The 13,016-nt window shown below is 35.8% G+C and overlaps 2 protein-coding genes across 2 annotated transcripts; one reads left to right on the forward strand and one right to left on the reverse strand.

Moving 5' to 3' along the window:
• The first annotated feature begins 4,319 nt into the window (after positions 1 to 4,319).
• On the forward strand, positions 4,320 to 7,916 carry LOC111480575 (tryptophan synthase beta chain 1). Its single transcript, XM_023125695.1, has 5 exons — positions 4,320 to 4,664; positions 5,414 to 5,770; positions 6,377 to 6,819; positions 6,921 to 7,015; positions 7,399 to 7,916. Exons 1-5 carry the CDS (start codon positions 4,320 to 4,322, stop codon positions 7,572 to 7,574), a joined length of 1,416 nt encoding a protein of 471 aa, XP_022981463.1. The 3' UTR covers positions 7,575 to 7,916.
• Positions 7,917 to 8,909: 993 nt separating this feature from the next.
• Positions 8,910 to 12,357, reverse strand: LOC111480598 (glucose-6-phosphate/phosphate translocator 2, chloroplastic-like). Its single transcript, XM_023125732.1, has 5 exons — positions 11,318 to 12,357; positions 10,745 to 10,970; positions 10,289 to 10,511; positions 9,567 to 9,780; positions 8,910 to 9,281 (listed from the first exon to the last, which is right to left on the reverse strand). The coding sequence occupies exons 1-5, from the start codon at positions 11,831 to 11,833 to the stop codon at positions 9,270 to 9,272; spliced, it is 1,191 nt and encodes a 396-aa protein (XP_022981500.1). The 5' UTR covers positions 11,834 to 12,357; the 3' UTR covers positions 8,910 to 9,269.
• Between the last annotated feature and the right edge of the window lie 659 nt (positions 12,358 to 13,016).

Consider the following 13,016-nt stretch of genomic DNA (forward strand, 5'->3'; position numbering starts at 1 on the left):
GATTCCCTGAGATTATATCGCTGAATAATTCTCAACATACTTGATTATCTTTGCTATTTGAATGAGTAAGCTGAAAAAGAAGAGTTGCAGACATTCCTACTCACCATCCGCCCTGCAGCAACCAAGATGCTGTCATCCACTTCAGGTAATCTGTCGTTTACTTGCACGGTCATAATGCAACTAATCGTTAATTTTCTTATCCAGTTATATGCTATCAATATCATTGTTGTTTCTTATTTGTTTGTTATTCTATGACATTGCTTTCAAAACGTTTTTCAAAATCTCGGTCCCTTTTTGAAGACTTTTAAAAAAAATGTTGTTCATATCAACGATGGCTCGAGTTTGAGTTGGTTAACTTACTAGTTAGTGAGAGGAAGTGGTACACAATTGCTTTCTGAAGTCCCGTGAAAGTGCAATTGTGATACCATGCTACCCAAATGGTTTTCTTCTCTTTACGGGTGAAATTACTCTTGGGATGGTATTTCTTGCTTTGGTCAAGCTTCCCCTCTATAGGGCCATGTCGTGTTCACTTCGTATCAACGTATCTAAGATTTAATGTTCCATGAGTTTCTTAGGTAATCAAATGTAGTATAGTTGGATTATTCATGCCCGAAAAACTTAAGCTTAGGGTTAGGCCATTTGTGGGATTTGACATCCCATGCTTTTATCATTCATACTTGAAACAATCTGAGACGGAATTGGTTCGATATCGGTTAGTTGATGTCTAATTAGTTTCTTCCCAAATAGATGGGACATTATGACCTCTTACAAACCAACCATTTGGTTTGTTATAACTCGTAAAATTGCTGAGACTACCCAAAGAATGAATCTTATCCAAATAACAATTTTGTTAGGCTAAATTCAAATGGTTTTTGGCTTAGACTATTCAAATAGTTTGGATATAGTTTCGATTTTGTTTCCAATTTCGACCTTTTCTCTAATTTGGTTCTTATAAATCTGTTTTTTTGCTTAATTTCAAAAAACTTTACGATAAAGGCTTGGACTCGAGCATTGGGTACGAGAACCCGTTATTCCATTCTTTATGTAAACTCGACAAGGATTATTCGATACCCTAATAAAAGTACTCACTTTTTTCATAATATCGGACCCTTATATTTTTCGGCTATTTTTTAGATATATTTCTTTCTTTTAAATACATTTATCTATTTTTATTATAATTTTATTTTTATGATCAATTTATAATCATGTATTAAATTAGCTCAATTAATTATTACTAATAGAGTGGTTAAAATATTTACTTAAATTAATGAAAATCGTTGACACAGATAAAAATTCAATTTTTTTTGCTCTTTAAAAATGTACTAATTTAAAATATAATTGAGTATTTATTAAAATTGAATATATTTGATTAATTTATTCCATAAAAATTATATTTCTTCGTTATCAATTAATTTTTTAGATTAAATTAAATATAACCTGAAATGTATTTATTAAATTGAATCCAAATATAAAGGCTAAATTAAACTTTTAAAATTATATAAATTAAATTTAAATAAATTTATAAACGGTTTTTTTCAACAAAAAAAAATGTTATTAGACATAATTATATGTTTAGCGAAGCCGTTAATTTAAATAAATTTAAATTTTATTTCTAATCAAATTCTAAAATATTTATTACGTACTAATTCAAAAGTTTTAAGAGACTAATTTTTTATTTTAATATATAAAATTTAAAAAAAATGCCTAAAATTTACATGGTCTGTTGGCCTGTCCACAGCTTAAAATTGGTCAAAATTCAACCACGTAGGCAGCAGCTTTTATCGTACAAATTTGGTCAAAATTCAGCCACGTAGGCAGCAGTCTTCAACCACGTAGGCTGCCGCTTTTATTATACAAATTGCTGACTGTAATGGGTCCCACTGCTAAAACCACTCCTAAAGAACAATAAATGAAAGAGCAAATGCAAATATAGATATTTGTCTATAATAAAATATATCTGAATATTCTTAACACCCACAAGTTCTAACAACAAAAATGTTGACGAAATGGATTCCTATACAAAAAAGTAGTTACTTATTATTGTTCGGTTACAAATGTAAAGTCGTCTTAGCTGATTTGACTTGATGTCTGATAAGTTCGGACCCTCTTTGAAAGAGTAGTATGAATTATGCATGCTCTATGGCCTCTACATGTGTCGTGTTTTGTGATTGTTTGATGTGTATTATGTTATGTTACGCTATGTTATAAGTTGTACCACAAAATAATTATGTTATGTATGGATCTTGTTGTGAAATCGATGTTGTATGTTGTACGAAACCTCTGTATATTATGCCACACGGTGTGCTAATATGTTCACTTCATGTTTATGAGAAACTGTTGAGTCACGTATGTTATTCATGAATGTTATGTTGATGAAAAGAATGAATATGAGGATTTCATGCATTTTTGTATGTCATGTTCATCATGATACTTCCCTATTAGGTTTAGTACGAACGTGTACACTATGATATTAGGTACACCATGATATTATGCGCACTACTTTCTCCCGCGACTTTTCCAGCAGTGTGAGTGAGTTGAAGGCTAGGTCCAGGGGTACGTATACAAGCCTGCCTGTAGGTCCATGTACACATGCATGAGTCGTGTGTAGAGAAGTATTACGCATCCAATTTGGCTCGGATTAGAAAGTAAAGACTAGGACCGTGATGTTTTGTGAAAGGATAGGTTAATAAAAATTTTCTTTTTACTCGCTAAAGTCCAAAGTTTAAATTTCCATACCTCACATTAATTATTACTCGTAATAAAATTGATTAGTGGTCCCTAGGTCGTGGGAATACCTTAACAATTTAAACTTAATAACTTCTCGAAGAATCTAGAAACGCGTTACGAGCGTAACTAAACGAGACAAATTTTATATATTTGGGTTTATTAAGAGCAACGGTAATTATTTTATTTTCCAAGAATTTAAATTTTAAAGCTAAATTTGATATTTCTAAGCCTCAAACGACGTCGTTTATAAACCGACAAGAAATAAGACAAAGCCGCAGACAATAATAAAAGAAAGCTGACAACCACAAAAAACAAGAAAAAAAACTGTATTGTTTTTTATATTTAGCCCCTCATATTAATTTTAATTTTTTTTTATCTTTCTTTTTAAATATATTATTTTAACAATAAATAAAATAAAATATTTAGACTATTAATTATTTATCCTTGAATTATGCTTAAATTAATTTTTTTAATATAATTTAACGAACGAAAAACTTATACTTAAGTATAACTTAAACGAGGTCGATACTCTCGACGTAAAAATAAAAAAAACTTATTAATTTATTTAATAGAGTTCTGATAAAGCTTTTATCATAAACTTAACATTAAACGCCAATAATTTAATGAACTAAATTATATTGTTATTCGTGATATTTATGATGTAGGACATATTTTTATTTTATAAATAAATGCTCTTTTTTCTTTTAATTTTATTAAGATAATTAACTATACAGAAAATTAGATAAAAATATTTAAAAATTGTGGGCTGAAAATTATTTTAGAAAAATAAAAATAGTAAACTTTAAATTACATCGGCTAAATTAATAAAATATTTTTTATTTATCTCTAAAATATATTAAACTTTTGAAAAAAATTAAAAAGAGATTTAAAATTTTAAAATATACCAAATTAATTTGGAATAAAAATCATTAATATTTTGTTTTTATTTTAAAGTAAATGAATATATTTGAAATATGATAGTAATGTTGGATGAAAGTCTGACTTTAGTTAATTTAGAGAATGATCGTGAATTTATAATCAAGGAATACTCTCTCCATCTACGATATCTTTTGGGAAGCTTAAATCGAAGCTATGAGAGCTTATGCTAAAAGTGGACAATAACATACAATTATGGGTGGAGTTGTGTTCGTTTAACATGGTATCAGAGCCGGACACCGGATGATGTGCCAACCTTCTCGCTGTTCCCCGAAGGGGTAGACATGAGGCGGTGTGCCGCTGGGCTCCAAATGGGGTGGATTTGAGGGCGGTCCCACATCGATTGGAGGAAGGAAGGAGTGACAACGAGAACACTAGGCCTCGAATGGGGTGGATTGTGATGTCCCATGTTTGTTGTGGGAGGAGAATAATTGTGTTAAATATTTTTTAATTAAAAAAATTTACAGATAATTTTTAAGTTTTTAAAAAGTTATTAATGAAATTTTAAAAGCTTAAAAAAAAAAAAAGGTAAAAGATATATATTTTTGGGACAAAATTTCCGTATTATAAATTCTTCGAAAAACCTAACGAAGTAAAAATATAAAAACACAAATCTCTCATTCTTTCGTTCTCTCTCACCCTCTTTCCCTCTAGAAATGGTTGCCTCTGTGGAGCTTAGCTGCAAAATCCTCACCATTCCGCCGTCATCTTCTCATTCAAATTCCAAGATTTCTTCTTCTTTCTCTCGATTTCCGGTTCATTCCCGGCGATTTTTGCAAAATCCATCTCCGGTTTTCCGGTCGTGCGCCGTCACCTGCACTTTGACTAGGGAGACGTCTCTAGCAATGGAGGACAATAAAACCCAGAATCTGGGGCAGAGACCCGATTCCTTTGGGCGTTTTGGGCGTTTTGGAGGGAAGTATGTGCCCGAGACCCTAATGCATGCTCTTGCCGAGCTCGAAACCGCTTTCCATTCTCTTTCTGGAGACCAAGAATTTCAGGTTTTGGGGAATTTTGTTTTGTTTTGTTTTGATTTGATTTGATTTGTGACGCGTCTTCGTTTTGAGATTGTTTGTTTTATTTGTTATGATGGGTGAAGTTTTGTTTAGTGATTTTTTGGGTTTGGTTTTGCTTAACCAATTGATTGTTGTTTGAGGATTTTGAATCTCATGAATGCTTATTTGATGAATGGGTTTAAGTGATAATGATTTCATAATTGATTGCTTTTTCTGGGATGGAGTTCATTGGACTCTATTTGTTGCTTGAGGGATAATTGATGAAATGGCGTTTATCCGTCTTAGGATTGAGAATCTTGTGAGTGCTTGTTGTTTGAGTTTAGTCGTATTCTTGTTTGGTAGATTTGAATGAAAATGATTCTTCAATTAACTAATATTTTCTGGGAATGAAGTGTATTTATTGACAAGCAGGAGGTTGTTTCTACGTAGTGTGGGTTTTAGAATCAATGTGGATTTTGACAAGGAAAAAGGGAACAATGTGCTCGAAGATTAGCATGATTCTTTCTTAACTATTGTGTTGATTTATGTTTAACTCTTTGATGAACTTAAGGAATTGAAACTTTTCTTTGTGAAGAACTTTTTCATGTAAAATCATCACGTATGTGGATATTATTTTGGAAGAGAAGGCTTAAAGATAGTTATTAATTCCATATTTAGAAACTCAGTAGTTTTTCAAAAGGATGTCTAACAAAAGATTGTTTATTCTTTTTTTACCTTCTCTTTTTGATCATCAGAAAGAGCTGGATGGTATTTTGAGAGACTACGTCGGGAGAGCGAGCCCTCTATACTTTGCAGAGAGGCTGACTGAGCACTATAGACGTCCCAATGGTGAGGGGCCTCATATTTTCTTGAAGAGAGAAGATCTTAACCATACAGGGGCTCACAAGATTAATAACGCCGTTGCTCAAGCTTTGCTTGCTAAGCGTTTGGGAAAGAAACGGATTATAGCTGAAACAGGTGCCGGTCAGCATGGAGTTGCAACTGCTACTGTTTGTGCTAGGTTTGGACTAGAATGTATCATCTACATGGGCGCTCAAGACATGGAAAGACAAGCTCTCAATGTGTTCAGAATGCGGCTTCTAGGGGCTGAGGTTTGTCCGTTACAATTTTTATTGTTTTTCTCCATTATTAATTTGCAGCCTTTGATTTGGGGGACTCTAATTCATCATTCGAACTGTTATGATCAGTTTGCCCCTTCAAAACTGTGAATATCTTATTTCTGTTGATGAATTAAGGTCCTCTAGACGTCTGTGTCCTGTGCCTATTTTGGATCCCTCTAGTTTTTCTCTGATTTCATTGCTAGTTATCACTCCCTTAACCAATGAATCAAACTTTCCCCGACTCGCATCCTTAGTATGAATTTGATTTGAAGTGCATCTTATTTAGTTGAGGAAGCTGTGCGGCATGTACCGTAATTTGTTGCCTAAGCTTTCCATCATTGTTGGTAGAGAAAGTTTTGCAACATGGTGACAATGTTTATATTTTTTCCAAGACTTTTCATGACGTTTCGCATTAAAAGGTCTATCTTAACAATGAATCCAGTCGGAACCCATCCAAGATGCCAGTTGATGCCTCATATACTTGTAGTACTGCCTCATCGGATTTAAATAACTTCTCTTTCTTGTTTGGTCGACAGTCCTTGGCTATTTACATCTGAAAATGATCGATCAAATTATAAATTAATGCTTCTCTTGCAGGTTAGGCCAGTTCATTCTGGTACTGCTACACTGAAAGATGCTACTTCAGAAGCTATAAGGGATTGGGTGACTAATGTTGAGACTACCCATTATATCTTGGGATCTGTTGCTGGGCCCCATCCATACCCCATGATGGTTAGAGATTTTCATGCAGTGATTGGTAAAGAAACAAGAAAACAGGCCTTGGAGAAGTGGGGAGGGAAGCCTGATGTTCTAGTGGCCTGTGTTGGAGGAGGTTCCAACGCTATGGGACTATTTCATGAGTTTGTTAATGACGAAGATGTTAGGTTGGTTGGTGTCGAGGCTGCAGGTTTTGGCGTGGATAGTGGTAAGCATGCAGCAACTCTGACCAAAGGGGAAATTGGAGTTCTACATGGAGCCATGAGTTATTTACTACAGGATGACGATGGACAAATAATTGAACCTCATTCGATCAGTGCAGGGTAGGGGATGTACGCAATCTTCTCGCTATGAGGAGGTTAGCCTTTTGTTCCAGCTTGCTCCCTTCTAGTTTAATGCATGTTTTCTTCTTTGTCGTCTGCAGTTTGGATTACCCTGGGGTTGGACCAGAGCATAGTTATTTGAAAGATGCAGGTCGTGCCGAGTACTACAGTGTCACTGATGACGAAGCACTGGAAGGTACTGGATTGCCATTATCGGTTTTTGGTCTTTTTTTGTTAGATACGTCACCCATATATTGTAAAGTTCTCTTTTTATTCTGGAAACTACACTATGCATTTAGGTAAACGTATTGATACTCATCAATTACAATCACTTTTCTCTGCTCTGTAAAATATGTTTCTTTCTTTTCGGGCTCAGTTTTGTGAACCGTGGTTCGGCATATGCTCAAGACCAAGTATCTTGGTTCATTTTAAGGTTTTTCTGATGAGAAATTATCTGTTCTTTCATGAAGTTTCCAATAACATTTGTGCCAATATGTCGACGATTGTTAATCTCGCTTTCGACTATTGTTCTCCTGATCATTAGAGATATTAAATTCACAATCTGGCTTGTGACTGCAGCATTCAAGAGATTGTCACGGTTGGAGGGCATAATCCCAGCTCTGGAGACATCTCATGCTCTGGCTTATCTCGAGAAGCTGTGCCCAACCCTAGCGGACGGAACAAAGGTCGTGCTTAACTGCAGTGGCAGAGGTGATAAGGATGTTCACACAGCGATCAAGTATTTGCAAGTTTGATATATAACAATGTTGCTGCCAGTAGTAGCAAGACTAAAGGTTATCCGTCATCTTCCTTTCTTGGTAGAAGCTTAAGTCTTAATTGAGTTGCTTTCCAATATGAGATCTGAGTTTGAAGACAATAAAGCATACCTTAAATGCCGTAGTTTCCATACAAGTTTGGATTTAGATACAGATTCTGGCAAAAGAAAAAAAATCCGAGAGCTCTTGTGAGGATATATATAGATTTTACTATTTCTGGATCTTATTAGATACTTGCCTTTGCAGTTTTAATAAATACTAGTGTCCGTGTTTGTGTTTGGATCACTATGCTGTATAAAGATTGTGCTTTATTATGATCCTCATCTACACTGACATGTTTGATCTCTTGATGTTTGAACTTGGTTTCTAGTTGGTCTTTATTGTTGAAGTTTCAGATGTGACATGTTTGATCTTTTGATGTTTGAACTTGGTTTCTAGTTGGTCTTTGTCCTTCAAAATTAGGCGAGCTTCGGAAAAAATAGGAGTAAATAAAATAAGAAGTTAGGATAAAGACCGTTTGCAACTGATGATCGAGATTATTCTGAAGAAAGCCTGAGGGCACTGTTTCTAACCGCTCTTGCGCATAATCTTTTCACTCCGCTTCCTTTCTTATTTCACTTATGCCTTAGGACAACCTATTTTATGGGTTTCTCAAACAGCTCGTGCCGTAAGGTGTTCTGCAACGAGTGCAACCCTCATATTTAGTTGCCAACTGTTGAGGTGGAACCCTAAGCAGACTATCGGTGATAAGCCGGAGGAAGGTGAGGATGAAGTCAAGTCATCATGGCCCTTATACCCTAGGTGACACACGTGCTTAAATAGCCGGGACAAAGGGTCGTGATCCTGCAAGGGTGAGCTAACTCTAAAAATCCATTATTAGTTCGGATTGTAGGTTGCAACTCGCGTGCATGAAGCCAAAATCACTAGTAATCACCCGATCAGCCATATGACAGTGAATTCGGTTCTCGGGCCTTGTACACAGTGCCCATCACACTATGGGAGCTGACCATGCCCAAAGAACTCTTTCCTTTCAGATATTGCTTTCACCCCCTAACATTAAAGGCTGACATTTACTCTACTTTATTTTTAGTAGCTTCCCTTACCTTATGTAAAGTTGCCAGAATACGATTACTGCATATATATCGAGCCAATAGCAACGTTACAACGAGTGATGCAACAAATAACTCAATACTAAAATATCCAAGTCGTCGTTAGACTAAGCTACCTAAATATCGAGCGCGAAAACCTGCAAGGCAGTGGGCAAGTTGAAGGGAATAATCCAAAGAAGATGCTTTGTCAACACAACACACCATGTGAATCTTTAAAGCAAAAGAAGAAATAACTTGTGATTCATAATGAAATAAAAAGACAAGACAAGCTCTTGTCTTGTCATTATTCTCTATTACAAACCATTTCCCCTCTCCCCTATCCATTCCTCTTCCCTTCCCCTCCCCTCGTCTTCTCCAACAAAATGCTTAATAATCCTAAACCTTATTCATATCTACACCAAAAAAGCTTGTTCTTGCGGTCTTATACGTTCCGAAACGAACCTCCTCTTTGGCTCTCTTTCCCTTTATTCATTTTATTTTCTCGCCTCGAAGGTAGTATGAGACACACCACCCTCTTCGATACGCTATCGTAAACCTACATCCGTGGTTCTTTCCTTTTCTCTCCTCATTGCTTTGCCTGCAAACACAGGACACAATTTGGTCAGTCAGCTCATTGTGGCGTATTCCACAGCTTTGATGCAGATGAAAAGAATCGATCAAAGATTTTCGAGAAGTTTAAGCGAACACAAACGTCCAGTTCAAGAAATTATACGTCAAATAACGAGTTCTAATATCTTCTTTTTGTGAACACAAAAATCTTATCTTATCCTAACACAATAAGTATGGACCAATCCATTATCTTCAAGCCCCAAACTATTTTATGATGAAATGATAGTAAACAAGGAGGAGCAAACGGACTCACCTGCGAGTATATAAAGGTTCCGAGAATCGCAATGGCAGCTCCGAGAGCATTGACTGGCTGCACAGGCGTGTGGAAGATGATGATGGAAGAAACGATGACAGATATACGTTTCATGGTGTTTCCGACGCTGAACGTCAAGGGAGAAATCTCGTCCAAGGACATGTAAGACACTTGGTTATAGAGATGGTAGAATATACTTTGTGCTGCTACCCACCTATATTTCATTCAATTACAAAATTAAGTAAACAGAAGACAATCAAAACAATAAAATCATGCAATACAATAAAAAATAAGCATTAAGTTTATACTCGAGAAACCAAGACGAGAATTGATCATGTCAAGAACATTATGAAACTCGCTAAGGAGTCGAAAAATTGCCAAGCTTATCATGAAACTCGCTAGTAGTGGTCTCTGGTTTAATCTAGTTAGGTATTCAAACAATCATTTCGACAAATTATTGTTCGAACAACCATCAGGACGTTCCCGTGCACGAAATTGACAAAGAACTAAACCACGTAAGCAAGACATTCCCCGAATTAATCAGTATGGTTTCCTTTGATCAAGAACAGCTCAATCATATCATTCTAATATATTACTTTAACCAAATCGAAGATTCATCGTACGGGCGATATGGAGAAAATATGAACAAATTAGATCAAATGTAAGTGCATAACTTCAACTTCCCGAACGACGACAACGAATGAATAAGTAAACCGAATTACCAAACAAAATGAGGTCCGATTTGAGATATGGCTGTTTTCCATCCAGCAGCCCATAACTGAGGCCCCTCCACAGCAAATGCAAATGGTGTAAGGATTAGCAAAGATAAAATCGATAAACATGCATAGTAGTTCATCCCGCTAACGGATTTTCCCTTCATGCCCCTCTTCGAAAATATGTTACGGAATACGAATGCCAAGTTCGATATCATGGCACCCATGAAACCTGAAGGGATGAAACCATAAGAACAAAATTACATAACTCCAAGGAGAGATGAAGCAGAGTTAAGATAAAGAAAGCAGCCCAAATGATGAAACATTCGAAACGTGATTATATCCGTTTGATACAAACTCAAACTTCAAGCACGAGTGCGTGGTTAATGTGATATTAGATACCAAACTTACTAAAACTACACATAACAAGTATACTTTAAATAATGAGATGTTGAATTTCGTTACCCGTCATGTTAAAGTTGAGCTCGGTCACAGCAGCAAGAGCGCATCCACCAATAATTGGGAGGAGCGACAAGTAGACAGGAAGCGGGAAGGTCTCGCCCAACAAGAACCTCGAAACCAATACACTAAAAGCAGGTTCACCACTCTTGATGATGTGAGTGAATGAAACTGCAACCTTTGACATACTCACGGTCGCTGCAACATGTCCAATTGTATGGGCAATAGCAACCTTAAAACAAACAACAACAACATCAACATCGACAGATACAAACGTTACGATTATCGAAAACGAATAACTCAGAAGAATCTCTAGTCTATCCTCAATCTATTAGAATGAAAATAGAAACTAAAAGTGCTATGATATACAGATAATTTCAACTATGGTAGATTTGTTCTTCCATTGTAATTGCTTTGTTTATCCAACTCTTCTTATCCTCAGCCAAGAAATGATATCCAGGGGCTGAGAAATTAACTCATTCAAACATCACAACATAACAAATAAGAAACTTCTATCCCTTTTGTCTTCTTTATCAAAGGTTTCACATCACAAACCAAACAAATCCTAGTTCAACTTACAGGGAACAAAGACTTCCAAAACTCCAAATCGGTTTTAGGCGCCTCTGCAATTCTTGTCATCCATGAGATCAACATGATCAGAGATCCAGCGGCGAGGGACAGAGTCGAAGTCAGCCATGGAAACGGGTAAGCGTTCAAAACCTTCTTGTTATAGATATTGAAAACCACGTTCAAAGCCCACCATAGAGCGAAGTATGATCCTATCTTCAACTTCTTGGCGGCCTCTGAAGGGGTCGGACTCTGCGGCAACTCAAAGCTCGAATCGATCGGCTGCGATCGCTCAGCCTCGTAAGCTTCGCATTTGATCAAATTAGCTTTACGAACCCCCAGTGACCCAAATTTCTCAAGCGATGAAACATGTACAGGTTTATGAACAGAAACAGCGGAGTTTCGAGGTTTTTGTAGCGGAAGTAGAGGAAGAAACGAGGATCGCTGAGAGGGAACGGAGATTTTGCGTCGAATAACACCATCAGAGCAAATGATAGCCCTAGGAGATTGTTTGACCGCGCAGATCATGGTAGAAATCCAGATGGGTATGACGAATTTCCAATGAAAAACCCAACAAATCAACAATCGATCTTCTGGGTTCGTTCAATAAGATCAACAAAATAAAGAAAAGCGTACAAAAACAAAAACTCAAAGATCACAGAAATCAAGAGCCGTCAAACGAACAGGTATTTCAGAAATCTAAAAGAACAAAGAAGCAATGACAGTAGAATCCAACAAGCCCTTCAAAAAAGTGATAAAAACGGACGGACCCAGAAACAGGAACAAGCAAGAAAGTAGTGTTGAAGGGGAATATTATAAAGAGATGGAATAAAAACCAAATGGGAGGGCGAGAATGTTAAGGAGGGTGTGTGGAAATTAGTATTATTTAGAAAACCCACCAAAAAATTTGTTGTTTAAGAGCGATGAGGTGAGTGGGGGAGCTGAGAAATAGGTTAATCTGTGGGGAGTTTATAAAGGGAGTTTGAATTTGAGAGAAGATCGCGGTAACCATGTGACTTTCCGGATCAATATGAGTTTTTTGCATTGGAAAGTAGCCATTGGAAAGCTTTGTTTTCTCACGATTCATCAAAGGCTTGCCCCATGTTCTTCCTTGCCCTCTCCTCCCTTGTTTGAATGCTCTAATCTCTCCTAACCCTAGATCAACAAAATAATCAATGTATCAGCTTTTTTTTTATGCATATTTACAAATAAATAAATATTTTATGAACTAATATCTTATTTTTATTTTAAGAATTAAAAATTTAAAAAATAATCGAATAATCTAAAGCATGGGTTAGATTAGTTTTAATTTATTATTTAATGATTTACTAATGTGTTAAAAATGTGTATAATTCATAATAATTGCTTCTTTTTCATGAAGCCTAAGGTTTAAATTCTCGTAATTATATATTTGCTATACTAAAAGAACAAAAGAACAGTGTGTTAATTGTTTAGTTATGTCATGTTGGTTCTATTTGATTTTGTCACTTGTCACAATCGTGTTATTGTGGTAGTAGGACAACAATTGTGTGATATTTGTTCTAACTTAGTGAACAAGTCAGCCGTAAGAATTTCAATGTCGGCATATGTTCGAGTCTCGAGTTACGTTTGAGAGACATGTTTTAAAAAACGTGAGAGAGGAAATTATGTCGAAAACGATTTGAAAGAAAGTAATGTTATAAGCTAAAAACAATTAGACAATAACAATGAC

Source organism: Cucurbita maxima, unplaced genomic scaffold (genome assembly GCF_002738345.1).
Source record: "Cucurbita maxima cultivar Rimu unplaced genomic scaffold, Cmax_1.0 Cma_Scf00006, whole genome shotgun sequence".
Taxonomy (NCBI): domain Eukaryota; kingdom Viridiplantae; phylum Streptophyta; class Magnoliopsida; order Cucurbitales; family Cucurbitaceae; genus Cucurbita; species Cucurbita maxima.